Raw genomic sequence first — 15,967 nt, forward strand, 5'->3', positions numbered from 1 at the left:
AGGAGCGGGGCCGATGCCGGTGGGGTGGCAAGAGCCGGCTGCCGCCTGGCTCTGCGGTTTGACGTGAGTCAGCAGAGCGGTGTGCGGGGAGGGAGCCCTGATGCCGGCCCCGTTCCCCGCCAGGCAGCCGGTGAGCCCAGGCCGGAGCGGGGCGGCGTGGCCGGCGGCGTGGCCGGCGGCGTGGCGTGACCATGCAGGCGGAGGCCAGAGGGGATTTCTGCGGCAGAGACCAGCACCCCGGTGGGTGGGGGCTCGGGGAGGGGGCGAGAGCGGGGTCGGGAGGCTGCCGGTGGCAGGGGACAACACGCTCCAGGCGGTGACACCGCCGTGTCACCCACCGGCGCGTGGGGTGGGATGGCAGGAGTGGGCACCCCCCGGGGAGCTCTTCCCGGCATTGGAGCGGGATGAGGACCCCGCTTCCCGGGCGGAGGGACGTGCCGGCAGTGCGGGGTGCCTGGTCCCACCTTGCGGGGTGAGGACGCGGCAGAGCCGGTGTCGGGGCAGGGGCGCGGGTGTCCCGTGGCTCCGTGTACTAGGAACAGGAACCGATCGCCCCCGTAACGTCCCTTTCCCCATCCCGGCTCCTTTGGGTTGGGGGGATTTCTGTCCCCTGCCCCGCCATCACCATCCTGGGGGGAAGGAGGAGATGCCCGTCCCCGTGCCATCTCGTCCGGCGGCGCGGTGATGGCAGGGCCCGGTGGCATGTGGTGCCGGCTTCGTCCTGCCCCAGCACCGGCCCTGGGTGGGCTGGGGGCCCAGGCGCGGTGGTGCCCGGTGCTGCCCTGGGCACACAGGGTCTCCTGCCCACCCTCAGTGCCCGGAGGGGTGCCCAACAGGCACGGCTGCGCCACGACCACGAGCTGTGCCATGACCACGGTCGCCTCGGCCCCGCCGGCTTTTGCCGGGAGACAAACCGCCCCTTGTCTGGGCTCCGGCACAGGCCGTGCTTTTGTCTCACCGACACAAAGGGGCTGTGCGGGGCGGGGGGCGCAGGGCTGCCGGCTGCCGGCACGGGGGTCCGGGGCCCTGGGCAGCTCTGCCCGTTCCCCCGGCCCCCCCCCGGGGGTCCCGCTGCTCCCGTCCCCCTCGGCTGGGACACCCCGAGGGGGCTGGCGGGGCACCAGGACGGAGCTGCCGTCACCGACGCGGCAGGTGCCGGTATCGCAGAGCTCGGCAAGGAGGTGCTGGTCCCGGAGCGCCCGGCAGGGACCCCCACCCACGGGCCGGCCCAGGAGACCCCCGGAGCCCCCACGGAGGAACAGGGCGGCATCCCCATCCCCATCCCAGCGCCGGCCTGCTGCAGGTCACTGAGCGCAGACGTGAGTGCCGCCCTGCGCGGGCAGCCCTGCCTGTCCCTGGGGTCCCCTGCCTGCCCTTAGCATTCCCTGCCAGCCCCCGCGGTCCCCTGCCTGCTCCTGGGGTCCCTGCCTGTCCCTGGCATCCCCTGCCTGTCCCTGAGGTCCCTGCCAGCCCCCGCGGTCCCCTGCCTGCTCCTGGGGTCCCCTGCCAGCCCCGAGCTGGTCATTGCCCCCGCCGAGCCCCTCATCTCCCCCAGCTCCCCAGGCCCCTGAGTGCCAGACCCCCCCCCCCGCACCGAGGGCTCCCCCCCGCTGCCTGCAGCCCATCCCCGGGGCCTCGCGCCGGGCAGCGGCCGGGTCCCCCAGCACCGCCGGCTGCCCGCAGAGCCCCTGAGCAGCGTCTCCTCGCTGGAGGTGCACTTTGACCTGCTGGACCTGACGGAGCTGACCGACATGTCGGACCAGGAGCTGGCCGAGGTCTTCGCCGACTCGGACGAGGAGAACGCGGCCGGAGAGTCGCCCAGCGGTGAGCGAGCGGGGCCGTTGTCCGTCCGTCCGTCCGTCCGTCCCGGCCATCCGGCAGGCCTTGAGCCGTCTGTCCCCGTAGGGCTGCAGCCGCAGGCGGTGCCGCGGGCCGGATACCTGCGCTCGCCCTCCTGGACCCGAGCGCGGGAGCAGGGCCGGGAGAAGAAACACCTCAGCGACCCGGAGCTGCCGCCGGGGACCCCCGGACGCCTTCCTGCCCGCCGAACGGCCGCGGGAGCCCTAAGGGCTGCACCGGCCCCAAGAGGGGGGACACACCGGGATGGCAGGGGGGACAGACACGCACACCGGAGCCCATCCCCATCACCCTGCCGGAGGCGGGGGGGGGGGACACACACCTGGGTGCAGGACTGGTATTGCAGCGGGGGCAACCGGCCCCGGGCAGAGGTGGCCCCCAGCCCCGCGGAGGCAAGCCCGCTGTCCCCCCGGGCCACGGGGAAGGGGGAACCGGTCCCCCCCGCCGGGACCCGGGGCTGCCCGCGGCCCCGGCTGCCGGGACTGGTGACCCGGGCGGGACACACCGTCCAGCCCGGCCGGAGCCGGGCCGGTACCGGTACCGGTGCCCACCCGCTTCTCATGTAGCAGTGCTGTGTTCCGGTAAAACCGAGCGAGCCTCCACCGCCCTGCCTCTGCCCATCTCCGTCGCCGCGGGGCGGGGGGGGGGGGGGAAGCCCGGGAGGGGCTGCGGGGGCACCGGGGGGGGGGGGAATAGAGCCCACTGTCACACCCACAAAACACCCCCCCCCCCCCAGGCACGCATGACCGGGACCAGGACCGGGCAGTGGAGATCCCGGGGGGGGGGGCAGCCCCCATCCCGCTGCCCCCGAGCGACCGCTCGCTGTCGTGTCCCCCCCGCCCCGAACCAAAGCAGGGACACGAGTGGTGGGTTGCAGAAAGAGGCCTTGTTAATGCTACAGAAAACCCGGGGGGGGGGGGCAGCGGCCCCGCACGACGCCCAGCCCAGCCCCAGCCCTCCCGCAGCCCCCCCCTGCTTCGGGCGCTCAGCCCCAGATGCAGGGGGGGAACCAGGTGTTTTCCCCCAGAATCAGCAGCATTATCCCAGTAGTGTGTGTGTATGGGGGGGGGGGTCCCCAGCTCCTGCTTCCCGACACCCTGCCCGGGCCTTCAGCCACCCGCAGAGGCGGCGAGAGGAGTTTCGGGGTGACTCTTGCGTCGAGTCCCGGTGCGCTCGCCTTCCCCGGCAGCACCCGTCGTTCCGGCGTTGTTCCGGCTCAGCCGGCACGCTCGCCCACGCCGCACGGCTGCAGGCAGCAGAGCACCGCACCCCTGCCCTGCCCGCACCCCTGCCCGCACCCCTGCCCGCACCGCGGCCCCGAGCGGGCAACATCCCAGGCGCTGACGGCACGGGCAGGATTTGGCGCAGGGATGGCGGGAGCCGCTGCCGGTCATTAACCGGCTCCCGGCACCCTCCCACAGGGCTCACTCAGGTCCGGCAGCGACCCCCCCACCCCACCCCAGGCCCAGGACCCCCAGCCGTCCCCACGGGCAGAGGGTCCCAGCTGCCTCGCAGAGCTGGGGGCTGCCTGTGTCCATCCCAGGGCCCCGTGGCAGGTTGGGGCGGGGGGGGGGGGGGGTGGCCGTGGGGCTGGCCCCCCCCCCCACTTAGGGCTCTGCCTCGGTGCCGGAGTCCTGGAAGAGGGACTGCTTACGGAGGCTCAGCCGGGCGCACTTGGGGCAGGTGGTGGAGTTGTCGTAGTAGCAGTCCCTGCGGGGAGGGGACAGCGCTGGGTCACCCCCCTGCACCAGCCCCAGTGCCACCCGTGTCCGTCCCGTCGTGTCCCCCCCCCCGCCACTCCGGTGCCACATTGCCGGGCCTGGTGGGAAGCATCCATCGCCGGTGCGTGCCGTACCTGTGGAAGACGGCGGAGCAGTCGGTGCAGACGGACGTGTGGCTGTCGAAGGGGAAGAGCACGTCGCCCTCCTTGCAGAGCTCGCAGACGAAGCCTTTCGCCTGGCACCGCTGGGGCAGGAGCAGGCAAAAAAGGTCCCAATGGTGTCCGGCGGGGACCCCGCCAGCCCCCCCCCCCCCCCCACGGCGCTGGCCCCATGGGAGCCGCACCGTGGGTCGCGGCTCACCTCGCAGTCCAGCTTGATGTGCTTGGCGAAAAGGGTGTGGATCTCCGTCAGGGAGCAGCTCAGGCGCCCGGCCTCGATATCGATCAGGTCCTGCAGCGAGTACATCTCGTCGTTCTCCACAAAGTGCTGCCGGTCCTGCAGCTACAGGCGGACAGCCCGTCACCGCCGCCCCCGGTCCCGGCACCCCGGGGTCTCCCCCCCCCAACCCCGGTTCGGCCGCTCGCGCGGGGCCTGACCTGCAGCAGCAGCCGCGCCTCCATCGCCTCCTTGCAGGTGATGAAGTAGGGCTTCATCAGCAGGATGTCCTGGCGCAGCTTCTGCGGGGGGGACGGGACGGGAATGGGGTCAGGACCGAGACAGGGAAAAGGGTGGTGACAGGGACAGGACGGGGATGAGATGGGGACGGTGTGGGAATGGGATGGGATGAGGATGAGGACATGATGGGGACAAGGTCAGGCTGGGTCAAGCTCAGCCCCGTAGCACCCTCTGCCCTGATCCCAACCTCTGCGGGTGCTGCCGGACCCCCATCTCCCCCCCCCGCTCACCCCACGCTCCCTCCACCGTGCTGCCCCTGCCTGCCCGCCCTGCCGGCCGCGCTCACCCGGATCTCCACCAGCTCCTCCACGTAGTTGAAGAGCAGCGGGTTGATCTCCCGCAGCTTCAGCACGGGCCGCGACACCATCAGCGCCAGGTACCGCATGCTGCAGCGTGACACCTGCCCGCCGGTGCCGCCGTCACCCCGCGGGCACCGGGCCATCCCCACCGCCGCGGCCTCGGGGACCCTCGGTACTGCTGCCCCGGGATCCCATCCCCAGGGACACAGCCCTGGGGACGCGGCCCTTCCCAAGTGACCACTACCCAGGGACACAGCCCCCCAGGTGACCTCCAACCAGGGACACGGCCCCCAGGGACCCCTGCCCAAGGACATGGCCCCCCCAGGTGACCTCTAACCAGGGACACAGCCCCCCAAATGACCTCCAACCAGGGACATGGCCCCCAGGGACCACCATAACCAGGGACATGGCCCCCCCAGGTGACCTCCAACCAGGGACACGGCCCCCAGGGACCCCTGCCCAAGGACATGGCCCCCCCAGGTGACCTCTAAGCAGGGACACAGCCCCCCAAATGACCTCCAACCAGGGACACGGCCCCCAGGGACCACCATAACCAGGGACACGGCCCCCCCAGGTGACCTCTAAGCAGGGACACAGCCCCCCCAGGTGACCTCCAACCAGGGACATGGCCCCCAGGGACTACCATAACCAAGGACATGGCACCCCAAGTGACCTCCAACCAGGGACACAGCCCCTAGGGACCCCCATGACCAGGGCCACAGCCCCCGCCGGGACCCTGGGCACCCCCAAGCCCCCACCCCGTGCCAGGGGCACCTTGCGGGGCTCGAAGTCCCAGTTGTGGATGGCGCGGGCGGGCACGACGGCCAGGTCGTTCCAGTGGCAGCTGCTGCAGTAGTAGAGGCCGGTGTAGTCGCACTGCCGGGCCTCGCTGGGCACCCCCCCTGCGGCGGCACACGCGCCGGCACAGGCGTTGGCACACGTACCGGCACCGCGCCGCACCCTGCTCGCCCCACGCCACGCACCCCACCACGGGACGCGCGGCAGCACCCAGGGACACAGCGGGGACCCAGCGTCACCTTCCCATGCGCTGTGGCCCCCCCCCCAGTCCCACACAGCCCTGACCCCTGCCCCCCAGCTCCCCATAGCTCCCAGCCCCACACAGCCCCCAGAGCACCAACCTGCAGCTCCCCCCAGCACCACGCCACCCCCAAAAAAGCCGAGCCCCACGCATGCCCCACCCCACAGCCCCCCAGCGCTGGCCCCCAGCTCCCCCCAGCCCCACACACATCCCCCCCAGCCCCACGCCGCGGCGGCGCAGCCTTACGGAGGGAGACGGGGGCACGGCACTCGGCGCAGCGGTAGTCCTGGCTGTCCAGCCCGCTCTCGGGGCAGATGCTGAGCTGGTACTCAGCCTGGTGGCTGACCTTGGCCCGCACGCAAGCCTTGCTCACCAGCGGCAGGCACTTGCTGTGGCACCGGTAGTAGCAGCCTGGGATGGGGACGGGCGGCCGTCAGTGCGGGGACATGGCGGGAGGGGGGGACGGGGAGGGGGACGCGGGGTCCCAGCCCCACCTGTGCAGGTGTACCAGGTCTGGATGAGGCCCCAGATGATGGTGCTGCACTTGTCGCACATCTGCTTCACGCTCTTGCTCTTCTCCTTGTAGAAGCGATGCTCCAGGACCACCCGGATGTTGGGCTCGTCCTCGTCGGGGTCCTGCGCGAGGCGGGGGCGGGATGTCAGCGCGGCCCCCCCCCCCCCCCGCACCCATAGAGACCCCCACACCCCCGGTCCCGGCCCCACCTTCAGCTCCTGCAGCTTGAGGCGGAGGTGGATGAGCCGCACCACCGCGTCCTTCTGCCGCTCCGAGTGCTCGGGCAGCGCCAGGATCGCCCGCTTGCACTCCTCGATGGCCTGACGCAGCTGCTGCACGTCCGACGCCAGGATCAGGCCCTGCGGCAGTGGGAGGAAGAAGAGGAGGGTGGGCTGGCAGCCCGCTACCCCCCCCCCCCAAAACCCCAACCCCAGCCCCGTTTTCTGCTCGCCCCCCCCCCCTCCAGCCCCACTCACCACGGGGCGGGAGAAGTGGTCCTCAGCCAGGCCCAGGTCCAGGGTGCCCTCGGGGTCTCCCGGGGACGGATCCGGCCGCCGGGCTGCAATGGGGGGAGTGCCACGGAGTTGGGGGGGGGGGGTGGGCTGGGACCCCTCGCCCACCCCAGCCGTGGGGAAGGGCTATGGAGGGGGGGGTTGGAGGGGGGGGGGGTCAGCACCCACCTGGGGTGGGGGTCTCCCCGTCGGGGTGCTCCTGCTGCTGCTCGGGGGCCTTGTTGAAGGGGTTGAGGTGGGCCTGGCGGAAGCGGGCCAGCCGCTCGTCGTACGCCATCGCCGCTCGCCCTGCGGGACGCCGCCTCGGTCACCCACCGGCACCGGCACCGGCACCGGCACCGTCCCCCGTGGACAAACCCGGCCCTCCGCCTCCCACACCCACGTCCCCCCGCCCTGCCCCACTGCCACCGCCCGCCTCGGCCCACGCTCACCCCATCCCGCCACCCTACGGCCCCCCCCCGTGCACCACCCCCCCCCCCCCCATTGCACGGCCCCGTTCTCCTCCCCCCGGTGCAGCCCCCACCGCACGTTTGCTCCCCATCGTGGGGTCCCCGCAGCCCCGACCCCCCCCCCTTCAGCTCTTGCATGGGCCTGGATGGCAGCGGCCCCCCCCCGCACCCCCCCATTGTACAGCCCCCCCACTGCCCCGCACCCCCCGCACCCCTTATTACGGAGACCCCCCCATGCACCCCCTTATCGCGGAGACCCCCCCTCCATGCACTCCCTTATTTCCCAGCCCCCCCCCCGCACCCCGCCCGGCGCGGCAACCCCCGGTCCCGGTCCCGGTCCCGGTCCCGGTCCCGGTCCCGGTCCCGGTCCCGGTCCCGGTCCCGGTCCCGGTCCCGGTCCCCCGGCCCGCCAGGGGGCAGCGCCCCCGCCCCACTCACCGCAACGCCGCGCGCCGCCGCCCCCTCCACCTCTCCCCTCTCCTTCACTGCCGCGCCCCGCCCAGCCGCCCCGCCCCGCCTCGCCCCGCCCTGCCTTACCCCGCTGCCGCCCCCTGTCGGTCGGCGGACCGCCCCGCCCCGCCCCGCCCCGCCCCTCGCCCGGGCATGGCCGCGGCGTCCCGACCCGCGGCCCCGGACCCGCCTGCACGGCCCGGCGGCTCCTCCTGCCCACCGCCCCCGCCTCCTCACCCGTGCCCCACGGCCCTCTGCCCCCGAGAACCCCAGCCCCGCAATCCCTTGTCTGCACAGCCCCCGGCCCCAGAGCTCCGGGCCCCAGAGACCCCAGCCCCATACCTCCCCATCCCCATACCTCTCCACCCCTATAGTGCCTTGGCCCCAGACCCCCCAGACCCACAGCTCCTTGTCCCTGCAGCACCCAGCCCCATAGTCCCCAGCCCCATAGCACCCTGGCCCCACAGCCCCCAGACCCATAGCTCCCCATCCCCATAGCTCTGGGCCCCAGAGCCCCCAGACCCACAGGTCCTTGCCCCTGCACCCCCCAGCCCCATAGCTCCCCATCCCCATAGCCCCCAGCCTCATAACTCCCTGCCCCCACAGCCTCCAGCCCCATAGCTCTGGGCCCCAGACCCCCCACCCCCACAGCTCCTTGCCCCCAGCTCCATAGCTCCCCATCCCCATAGCCCCCAGCCCCTTCCCTTGCCCCCACAGCACAGCCCCTCTCCCCACAGGGACCCCCCAGGAGGGAGCAGCAGCCCCAGGGGGGGCTGCAGCCCCATGGCAGCCCAGCCTGGCCCCCCACTCTGGGGTCAGACCAGCACCCAGGCAGGAGCCAGGGGTCCCCAGAACCGCAGGGGTTCAAGGGCTGTTTGGGCTGGGGGTGCCCTGGATCCTCCAAAGCCAGACACGGGCCCAGCCCTGGGGCCACAGGGACCACCCAGGGGTCCATGCCCCCACCTCGGTTTGGGGGAACAAAGGGCCAACGCTGTCCTGGCACAGGGAGGGGGCAGCCACCACCCCAGCATGGAGAAGGGGGACAGTGGGGACAAAGGCACAGCCACCCTCCCAGGCACCGCACCCGCAGCCCCGGGGGGCCGGAGCTGTGGGGCAGAAGGTGTGGGGCACAGGGCAGGGGGGCAAAGGGACAGGAACTATCTGGGAGGGGACCAGGGCTCAGGCACGGCCACCCTGGGCACGTGGGGTCCCCAAGTCCCCTCGTTAACGGGCTCAAACCCCCGAGTTGCCCCCAGCAGAAGGTCCGGTGTGTCCCATTCCCCCCCCCCCCAAAGGAGCCACAGACAGGTGGTACCTGGACAGCAATAAATTTATTAAGTATTCAAAAAAAATAATAGACACGAACCAGTAAAAAACGAAAAGGGGGGAGGCAGGAGGGAGGGGTGGGGGGGCCGAGCCGGCTCAGGGGGGGACGGGGTCAGGAGACACCGAAGGGCCGCACGGGGGGAGCCCGGCCGGGGCCCGGGGTGGGGGGGTGCAGCAGCGCGAAGCCGGGGGGGCTGCGGGCATCGGGCGTCGGGCATCACTTGGCACCCTGGGCCTCCGACTCCTCCTCGTCGTCCTCGTACATCTCGCCCTCCTCCTCGGCCGTGGCGTCCTGGTACTGCTGGTACTCGGACACCAGGTCGTTCATGTTGCTCTCGGCCTCGGTGAACTCCATCTCGTCCATCCCCTCGCCCGTGTACCAGTGGAGGAAGGCCTTGCGGCGGAACATGGCCGTGAACTGCTCCGAGATACGCTTGAAGAGCTCCTGGATGGCCGTGCTGTTGCCGATGAAGGTGGAGGACATCTTCAGCCCCCGGGGAGGGATGTCGCAGACGGCCACCTTGACGTTGTTGGGGATCCACTCCACGAAGTAGGAGCTGTTCTTGCTCTGGATGGCCAACATCTGCTCGTCCACCTCCTTCATGGACATGCGGCCCCGGAAGACGGTGGCCACGGTGAGGTAGCGGCCGTGGCGGGGGTCACAGGCGGCCATCATGTTCTTGGCGTCGAACATCTGCTGGGTGAGCTCGGGGACGGTGAGGGCGCGGTACTGCTGGCTGCCGCGGGCCGTCAGCGGGGCGAAGCCCGGCATGAAGAAGTGGAGACGTGGGAAGGGCACCATGTTGACGGCCAGCTTGCGGAGGTCGGCGTTGAGTTGGCCAGGGAAGCGGAGGGAGGTGGTGACACCACTCATGGTGGCCGAGACGAGGTGGTTGAGGTCACCGTAGGTGGGGGTGGCCAACTTGAGGGTGCGGAAACAGATGTCGTAGAGAGCTTCATTATCGATGCAGTAGGTCTCATCCGTGTTCTCCACCAGCTGGTGGATGGAGAGCGTGGCGTTGTAGGGCTCCACCACCGTGTCTGACACCTTGGGGGATGGCACCACGCTGAAAGTGTTCATGATGCGGTCGGGATACTCCTCCCGCACCTTGCTGATGAGGAGGGTGCCCATGCCAGAGCCAGTGCCGCCGCCCAGCGAGTGGGTCAGCTGGAAGCCCTGCAGGCAGTCGCAGTTCTCGCACTCCTTCCGCACCACGTCCAGCACCGAGTCCACCAGCTCGGCCCCCTCCGTGTAGTGCCCCTTGGCCCAGTTATTCCCGGCCCCGCTCTGCCCTGCCAGGGGTGGGGGGGGGGAAAAAAAAAAGAGGCACCCGATGGCCGCCGGCACCCCCCGCGCCCACGCCGGGGATGGGACGGGGCGCTGCCGGCGGCGGCATCGGCGAGATCTGAGACCGGGGCGGGGTGGGAAGTGGAAACGGCAAAGGTTTGGCGGCGTGCCGGCTGTGCCGGGCCCCGCGGCGCGGGTGGGGATACACCCGCCGAGCGCCCCGGGGACGGCGACGGCCCGGGAGGGGTCCGGGGACGCGGGTTACGGCGTCCCCCTCCCCGAGGACCTACCGAAGATGAAGTTGTCGGGGCGGAAGAGGTGGCCGAAGGCACCCGAGCGCACGCTGTCCATCGTCCCCGGCTCCAGGTCCACCAGGATGGCGCGAGGCACGTACTTGTGAGCTGCGAGAGACCCCGTGCCGGGAGGGGACCTGCCGTTCCCCCCCCCGACCCCCAACCCGGGAGTGCCCCACCCCACCCTGCGGGGTCCCACGGGGCTGGGCGCACGTGTTGTGTTCCCCCCCACCCCAAGAACACAGGGTCCCTGTGGGGCTGGGGGCACATTTGTCCCCACACACCCAGTGGGGGTCCCACGGGGCTGGGTGCATGTCTGCAACCCCCCCCCCCCCCCCCCCAAACAAACCACAGGGTCCCACGGGGCTGGGTGCATGAGTCGTGTGTGTGTCGTTCCCCACTCCCCCACATCACCTCAGGGCCCCATGGAGCTGGGTGCACATGTCATGTCTGTGCCCCCCCCAGAGCACAGGGTCCCCATGGAGTGGGTGCACATGTCATGTCTGTGCCCCCCCCCAGAGCACAGGGTCCCCATGGAGTGGGTGCACATGTCATGTCCCCCCCCAGAGCACAGGGTCCCCATGGAGTGGGTGCACATGTCATGTCCCCCCCCAGAGCACAGGGTCCCCATGGAGTGGGTGCACATGTCATTTCCCCCCCCCCAGAGCACAGGGTCCCCACAGGGTGGGTGCACATGTCTTCCCCCCGACCCAGGGTCCTGTGGGGTGGGTGCACGTATCTGCCTGCCCCGCCCCAGTAGACGCAGGACCTGCCTGCAGCTGGGGAGGGCGGGTGGAAAAGGGACAGAGGGGTGTCCCCCCCTGCTCAGGGTGGGGGTGCTGGGGAGCGGGGGGGGGGCTCGCTTACAAGAGGCCTCATTGTAGTAGACGCTGATGCGCTCCAGCTGCAGGTCGGAGTCGCCCACGTAGTTGCCGCTGGGGTCGATGCCGTGCTCGTCGCTGATCACCTCCCAGAACTGGGGGCACAGGGCTCAGCGAGAGCGGGGGGGGGGGGAACACACACGACACGGACACCGGGACCCCCTCCCATTCCCCCCCCCCCCGCCTCCCACCCGCGGGCAGGGCGGGGCAGGGCGGGGCGGGGCAGGGCGCCCCCTGGCGGCGGGGCGCGGGGCAGGGCGGGCGCTGTCCGCGGTGCTGAAGGGCGGACAAAGGCGGCGGGGGGGGGGGCGGGGCCCTTTGTCCGCCCGGTGCGGCGGGGGGGGGGGGGGGGGCGGCGGCGGGGAGGAGGAGGAAGAGGAGAAGCGGGGGGGGGGGGGGGTGGGTGTCGGTGTCTTTGTCCGCCGCTCGTCTCCGCAGCGGCGGGGCGGGGCCGCCGTTACCTTGGCGCCGATCTGGTTGCCGCATTGCCCCGCCTGGATGTGGACGATCTCCCTCATGGTGCTGCAGGGCCGGGCCTGGGCCGGAACGGAGCGGGAAACGGGAACAGGGAACGGGAGCAGCAGCAGGAGCAGGAGCGGCACCGGGAGCGCGGGGGGCGGCTCCGCTGCCGCCGCTTCCTTTATAGGCGCCTGGCGCCGCACCGGGCCGGGCGCTGACGTCACCGCCGCCCCGCAGCCAATCGGCGGCCGCCGCCGCAGCGCCGCAACAACCCTGCGGCACCGCCGCCGCCGCCGCCACCGCCCCGGACCCGCCCCGCCCCGGGCCCCGCCCCTGCCCCGCCCCTGCCCCGCCCCGGGCCCCGCCGGTTCGGGGACCTCCGGCGCCCACGGCGGGGGAGGGGGGGGGGGGGACGGGGGAGGGGACCCCCTGCACCCACGGCGGGGGGCACCCGCCCGGCACGGCACGGCCCGGCACGGCACGGCCCGCCGCGCTGCGGGGGCACCCCGGTACCCGCGGGGGGGGGACGGACCGGGGACCACCCAGGCACGGCGGGAGCATCCCGGGGCGGCGGGAGGGGGGGGGGGGGGCAGCACTCCAACCCTTGGCCCGTCATGGCGGGGGGGGGGACAGGGACAAGCCCCGGGGGGGGGCCGCCCCGGGGAGTCCCGGGCGCCGGGAGCCCCCCCAACCCCCGCGGCGGGGCCGGGGCGGGCGGTGGCGGGCGCGGCCCGAGAACAAAGGCGGCGGCGAGGAGCCCCTTTGTCCGGGGGGCGGCCCTGGCCGCCCCCCACACCCCCCCCGCGGAGACCGGCATCCCGCCGCCCCGCGCCCGGGGCTGCTCCAACACCCTGCCGGTCCCTCCCGGTGCCGTCCGTCCCCCCCCTCCCCGCCTCTCCGGCCCCGGGGTCGGTGCAGGGCGGCCGCGGCCCTACAACAGCAACCGGGGAGCAATTGAGCTTCGAATAAACGGTGGGGCCGGGAAGGGCCGACACCCCCCCCGCCCCGCCCCGGTGCCCCGGGGCTCCCCCAGGGGCTGCACGGCGGTGCCAGCCACAGCATCACTGCAAAGAGCCTTTTATTGGGTACTGCGAACCCGTCAGCCCGGATCGGGGTGCCGGAGGGGGACGCCCCATAGCGTGTCCCATCCCATCCGTCCGTCTGTCCGTCCGCCCACCCGTCCCGCGGCGGAGACAGCCGTGCCGTTACCTGTGTCCCGCTGCCTACCAGGAGCAGCGGACCACCTCCCGCAGTGTCCGCCGGAGCTCCTGGCTCCGGAAGGCATAGATGAGGGGGTCGATGACTGAGTTACAGATGATGAGGATGAGGAAGAGGTTGAAGTAGCTGAAGAAGCAGGTGCAGAAGGGGTTGGTGGGACAGGTGACGATGAGGATGAGGTGGAAGAAGAAGGGCCCCCAGCAGATGAAGAAGACGCCCAGGAGGATGGTGAGCGTGACGGCTCCCTTCAGGCTGCTGTTGTGGTAGATGGTGGGCTGCTTCTGCTGCCTGGAGATGCTGCGGAGGTGGTGGCGGGCCAGGGCGAACATGTGGATGTAGAGCACCAGCATGAGGACCAGCATGAAGAGGAAGAAGCCGATAAGGCAGAGGAGGATGGCATTGTTGCGGCAGTAGGTGATGAAGACGGTGCTGGAGACAGTGCTGGTCAGCCAGATGCTGGCCATGGTCACCACGGCCCGTTGCAGCGTCATGATGCTGTGGTAGCGCAGGGCATAGAAGATGGTGATGTAGCGGTCCACGGCGATGACCCCCAGGAAGGAGAGGGAGGACACAACGGAGCTGCAGATGAGCATGTCAATGACGTTGTCCATGTGGCGGACAATGCTGGTGCGGACCACCAGCACGCCGTGCTCCATCAGCAGCATGAAGACTGTCTCCGCCAGGTTGCTGATGCTCACCAGCATGTCGGAGATGGCCAGGCAGCAGATGAAGTAGTACGTGGGTGAGTGCAGGTTCCTGTTCTTCAGGATGGCAGCCACCACCAGCAGGTTCTCCACCAGGCTCACCAGCCCCAGCATGAGGAAGAGCTCACTGGGAATGTTGAGCCCCTGGCACCAGGCGCTGCCGGCCCTGGCGTTGCTCTGGTTGCCCTCGCTGGCATTCCAGGGCTCACGCAGCAGGCGCAGGGGGGCCAGCGTCGACATGGTCCCCACCTCAGCCCCAAGGCCCCCTGCAGCACCCACACACCCCCTGAGCCCCCGTCCCGTCCCGCCAGTGCTCCTGCAATGCCCGGCGGCGAGGCCGAGGGGACGTGGAGGAATTGGGGACGTGGGGTGCCGCCACCCGGGGACGTGCCGGGGATGCCGTGTGCCCGCCAGGACTCCCGGTGTCACGGCTGCCCTCCTCTCCAGCCCTGCCCGGCGTCCCCGCAGCCGCGCGCCCGCCGGCCCAGGGTGATGGGGAAGAAAGGGCCCTTTCTCTGCCCCAGCTCCCGCGGCTCCTCCTCCCGAGGAGGGTGGGCACCCGCATGACGGCGGCACCCCGGCAGCCAGGGGAGCCACCACAGAGGCCGGGGTTGCCGGACCCCCGACACGGCCCTAGGGAGCCCGACCGCTTCAGGTCATCATGTGCCCGGGGATCCCACCTGCCCTGGAAGGGGTCCACGCACTCCCCGGGGCCGTGCACCTTGGGGGGCTGTGTGCCATAGGGGTCCTCTGTGCCCTGGGGGACCGTGCACCTTGGGGTGCCCAAGTGTCCTGGGGTCCTGTGTGTGCTGGGGGGATCCCTGCACTCTGGGGGACTGTGTGTCTTGAAGGGTCCCATGTGCCCTGCAGGCCTACGTGCCCTGGCGGGTCCACGTGCCCTGGGGGGAGAGTCTGCAGACACTGGGGTCCCGTGTGCCCTGCGGTGTCCACGCACCTTGGGGACTCTGGTGGGACCCTCCTCATTGCAGGCGCCCAAGCGCCCCTCCCAATCCCCGTGCGTGGGGCCGGGATCCCCATCAGACCCACCAGCCTGGCCTGGCCCCAGGGAAGGTATTTTGCCACGGGGTGAGCGATGGGTCCGATAGGGATCATCAAAGGCACGATTAAATGCGATGCCATGCCTGCACCCCGGCAAAGCCCGGTGCCGGAGGGAGCCCGGGCAGGCTGGGGGACGCGGGACCCATCTGACCATCATGTGCCTTTGGTTGGTGTTGATGCCTGGAGCCGCTCAGCTGCCAAAGAGCCATTCACGGCTGCATGAAAAGGCCGATCCCGCGGTCGTTCCCACTGACCGCTTCCGCTCCTTCCCGCGGGGTGCCGGGAACCCTTCCCTGTGGCACAGAGCACCCCACGGCTCCGGCACAGATGAAAGCGGCTCAGCTGGATGCGCTGGGAATGGGGTCCCAGGCTGCCATGGTGCCTTGCTCGCACTGAGTGCCAGTACGGCAGGGAGTTACGGCCAACGCGTGCCGCGTGTCGAGCCGAAGCTGGTGCACGTGCAGCCCCGGTGTCGGGTGAGGAGCAGCAAAACACCACTTATCCCCGCGGAAACGCAAGCAGGAGGAATCCGGACCAACAGCCACCGGCTTCCCCCCTTCCCGGCTGCTGCTCGGCTAAAGAGCGCGCTGGTACGTGCCATGAATTTTTAGCTTTATCAACAGAGGCTTTGAGAACAGAGCTAGAAAACGCCAAGTCTGCAAATCCAAGCAAAGGGAACGCAAGGCACAGGGGAGCGGATGGGGGTCCTGTGCCACGGGATTTGGATGCGCCGGCGGGGATGGGGACGGGGCAGGCCGGCCGGAGCCCTGGGGTCTGCGCTGCAGACCCCAGGGCTCCGGCCGGCCTGCCCCGTCCCCATCCCCACCAAGCCCCCGGAGATCCACACTGCTCCCCGGGGAATGGACACAGCGAGCGCTGCAGAAGGGGGGGAGGATTTATTCCGGGCAGCGCAGCCTGGCTCAGCATTAGAGCCACATATACACCGTTACACAGCAGAAAAAGGAAAAAGCTTTGCGGGCAGCGAGGACGAGTTAAGGGTTTGAGTGCAGCTGACCTCATTGCTGGCTCTACAAGGTGAAGGTGGGGAAACAAGGGATGGAAGGAGAAAATAGAGGCAGGGGAGGGGATCCTTTCTGCTCCCAGCACAAGGAAGAACCGCTCCCCACACACCTACGGTAGCGCAGGGAGAGCTGCGGCAGTGGAGCGGGGACCCCGAGCCCATCAACGGCAAGCTGGAAGGTCCCACGTCAGGGCCTGGAGCA

The 15,967-nt window shown here is 71.0% G+C and overlaps 3 protein-coding genes across 8 annotated transcripts; 1 reads left to right on the plus strand and 2 right to left on the minus strand.

The window, feature by feature from the left end:
• The first annotated feature begins 124 nt into the window (after positions 1 to 124).
• On the plus strand, positions 125 to 2,178 carry DBNDD1 (dysbindin domain containing 1). Its single transcript, XM_041125630.1, is given in 6 exon segments — positions 125 to 240; positions 1,168 to 1,277; positions 1,280 to 1,319; positions 1,684 to 1,824; positions 1,906 to 2,017; positions 2,019 to 2,178. Coding segments are annotated over 6 exon segments (501 nt in total). The 5' UTR covers positions 125 to 191; the 3' UTR covers positions 2,068 to 2,178.
• A 546-nt stretch (positions 2,179 to 2,724) lies between these two features.
• On the minus strand, positions 2,725 to 7,556 carry DEF8 (differentially expressed in FDCP 8 homolog). Of its 6 annotated transcripts, none has more exons than XM_030026608.2 (12): positions 7,535 to 7,556; positions 6,786 to 6,905; positions 6,582 to 6,664; positions 6,315 to 6,464; positions 6,086 to 6,227; positions 5,838 to 6,002; positions 5,327 to 5,454; positions 4,540 to 4,653; positions 4,175 to 4,255; positions 3,939 to 4,079; positions 3,713 to 3,822; positions 2,725 to 3,567 (listed from the first exon to the last, which is right to left on the minus strand). In XM_030026608.2, the coding sequence occupies exons 2-12, from the start codon at positions 6,892 to 6,894 to the stop codon at positions 3,465 to 3,467; spliced, it is 1,326 nt and encodes a 441-aa protein (XP_029882468.1). In that variant the 5' UTR covers positions 6,895 to 6,905; positions 7,535 to 7,556; the 3' UTR covers positions 2,725 to 3,464. The 6 variants fall into 6 exon arrangements, with proteins under 6 accessions (XP_029882468.1, XP_029882465.1, XP_029882467.1 ...); XM_030026605.1 differs by having other exon boundaries at positions 7,505 to 7,552; XM_030026607.2 differs by lacking the exon at positions 7,535 to 7,556 and adding an exon at positions 7,368 to 7,390.
• Positions 7,557 to 8,828: 1,272 nt separating this feature from the next.
• Positions 8,829 to 13,994, minus strand: TUBB3 (tubulin beta 3 class III). The gene is made up of 5 exons (XM_030025290.1): positions 12,991 to 13,994; positions 11,766 to 12,063; positions 11,291 to 11,399; positions 10,421 to 10,531; positions 8,829 to 10,135 (listed from the first exon to the last, which is right to left on the minus strand). Exons 1-5 carry the CDS (start codon positions 13,923 to 13,925, stop codon positions 9,060 to 9,062), a joined length of 2,529 nt encoding a protein of 842 aa, XP_029881150.1. The 5' UTR covers positions 13,926 to 13,994; the 3' UTR covers positions 8,829 to 9,059.
• Between the last annotated feature and the right edge of the window lie 1,973 nt (positions 13,995 to 15,967).

The sequence above is a fragment of the Aquila chrysaetos genome, chromosome 9 (genome assembly GCF_900496995.4).
Source record: "Aquila chrysaetos chrysaetos chromosome 9, bAquChr1.4, whole genome shotgun sequence".
Classification (NCBI taxonomy): Eukaryota; Metazoa; Chordata; class Aves; order Accipitriformes; family Accipitridae; genus Aquila; species Aquila chrysaetos.

Coding starts and splice junctions, on each gene's coding strand:
- DEF8 (XM_030026608.2), bottom strand. CDS start 6,894: ATGGCGTACGACGAGCGGCTGGCCCGCTTCCGCCAGGCCCACCTCAAC. Junction 4,654..5,326: donor GGGACTTCGAGCCCCGCAAG/GTGCCCCTGGCA, acceptor ACCGGCGGGCAG/GTGTCACGCTGCAGCATGCG. Junction 3,823..3,938: donor ACATCAAGCTGGACTGCGAG/GTGAGCCGCGAC, acceptor CTCCTGCCCCAG/CGGTGCCAGGCGAAAGGCTT.
- TUBB3 (XM_030025290.1), bottom strand. CDS start 13,925: ATGTCGACGCTGGCCCCCCTGCGCCTGCTGCGTGAGCCCTGGAATGCC. Junction 10,532..11,290: donor CTACTACAATGAGGCCTCTT/GTAAGCGAGCCC, acceptor GGTCTCTCGCAG/CTCACAAGTACGTGCCTCGC. Junction 10,136..10,420: donor CCCCGACAACTTCATCTTCG/GTAGGTCCTCGG, acceptor CACCCCTGGCAG/GGCAGAGCGGGGCCGGGAAT.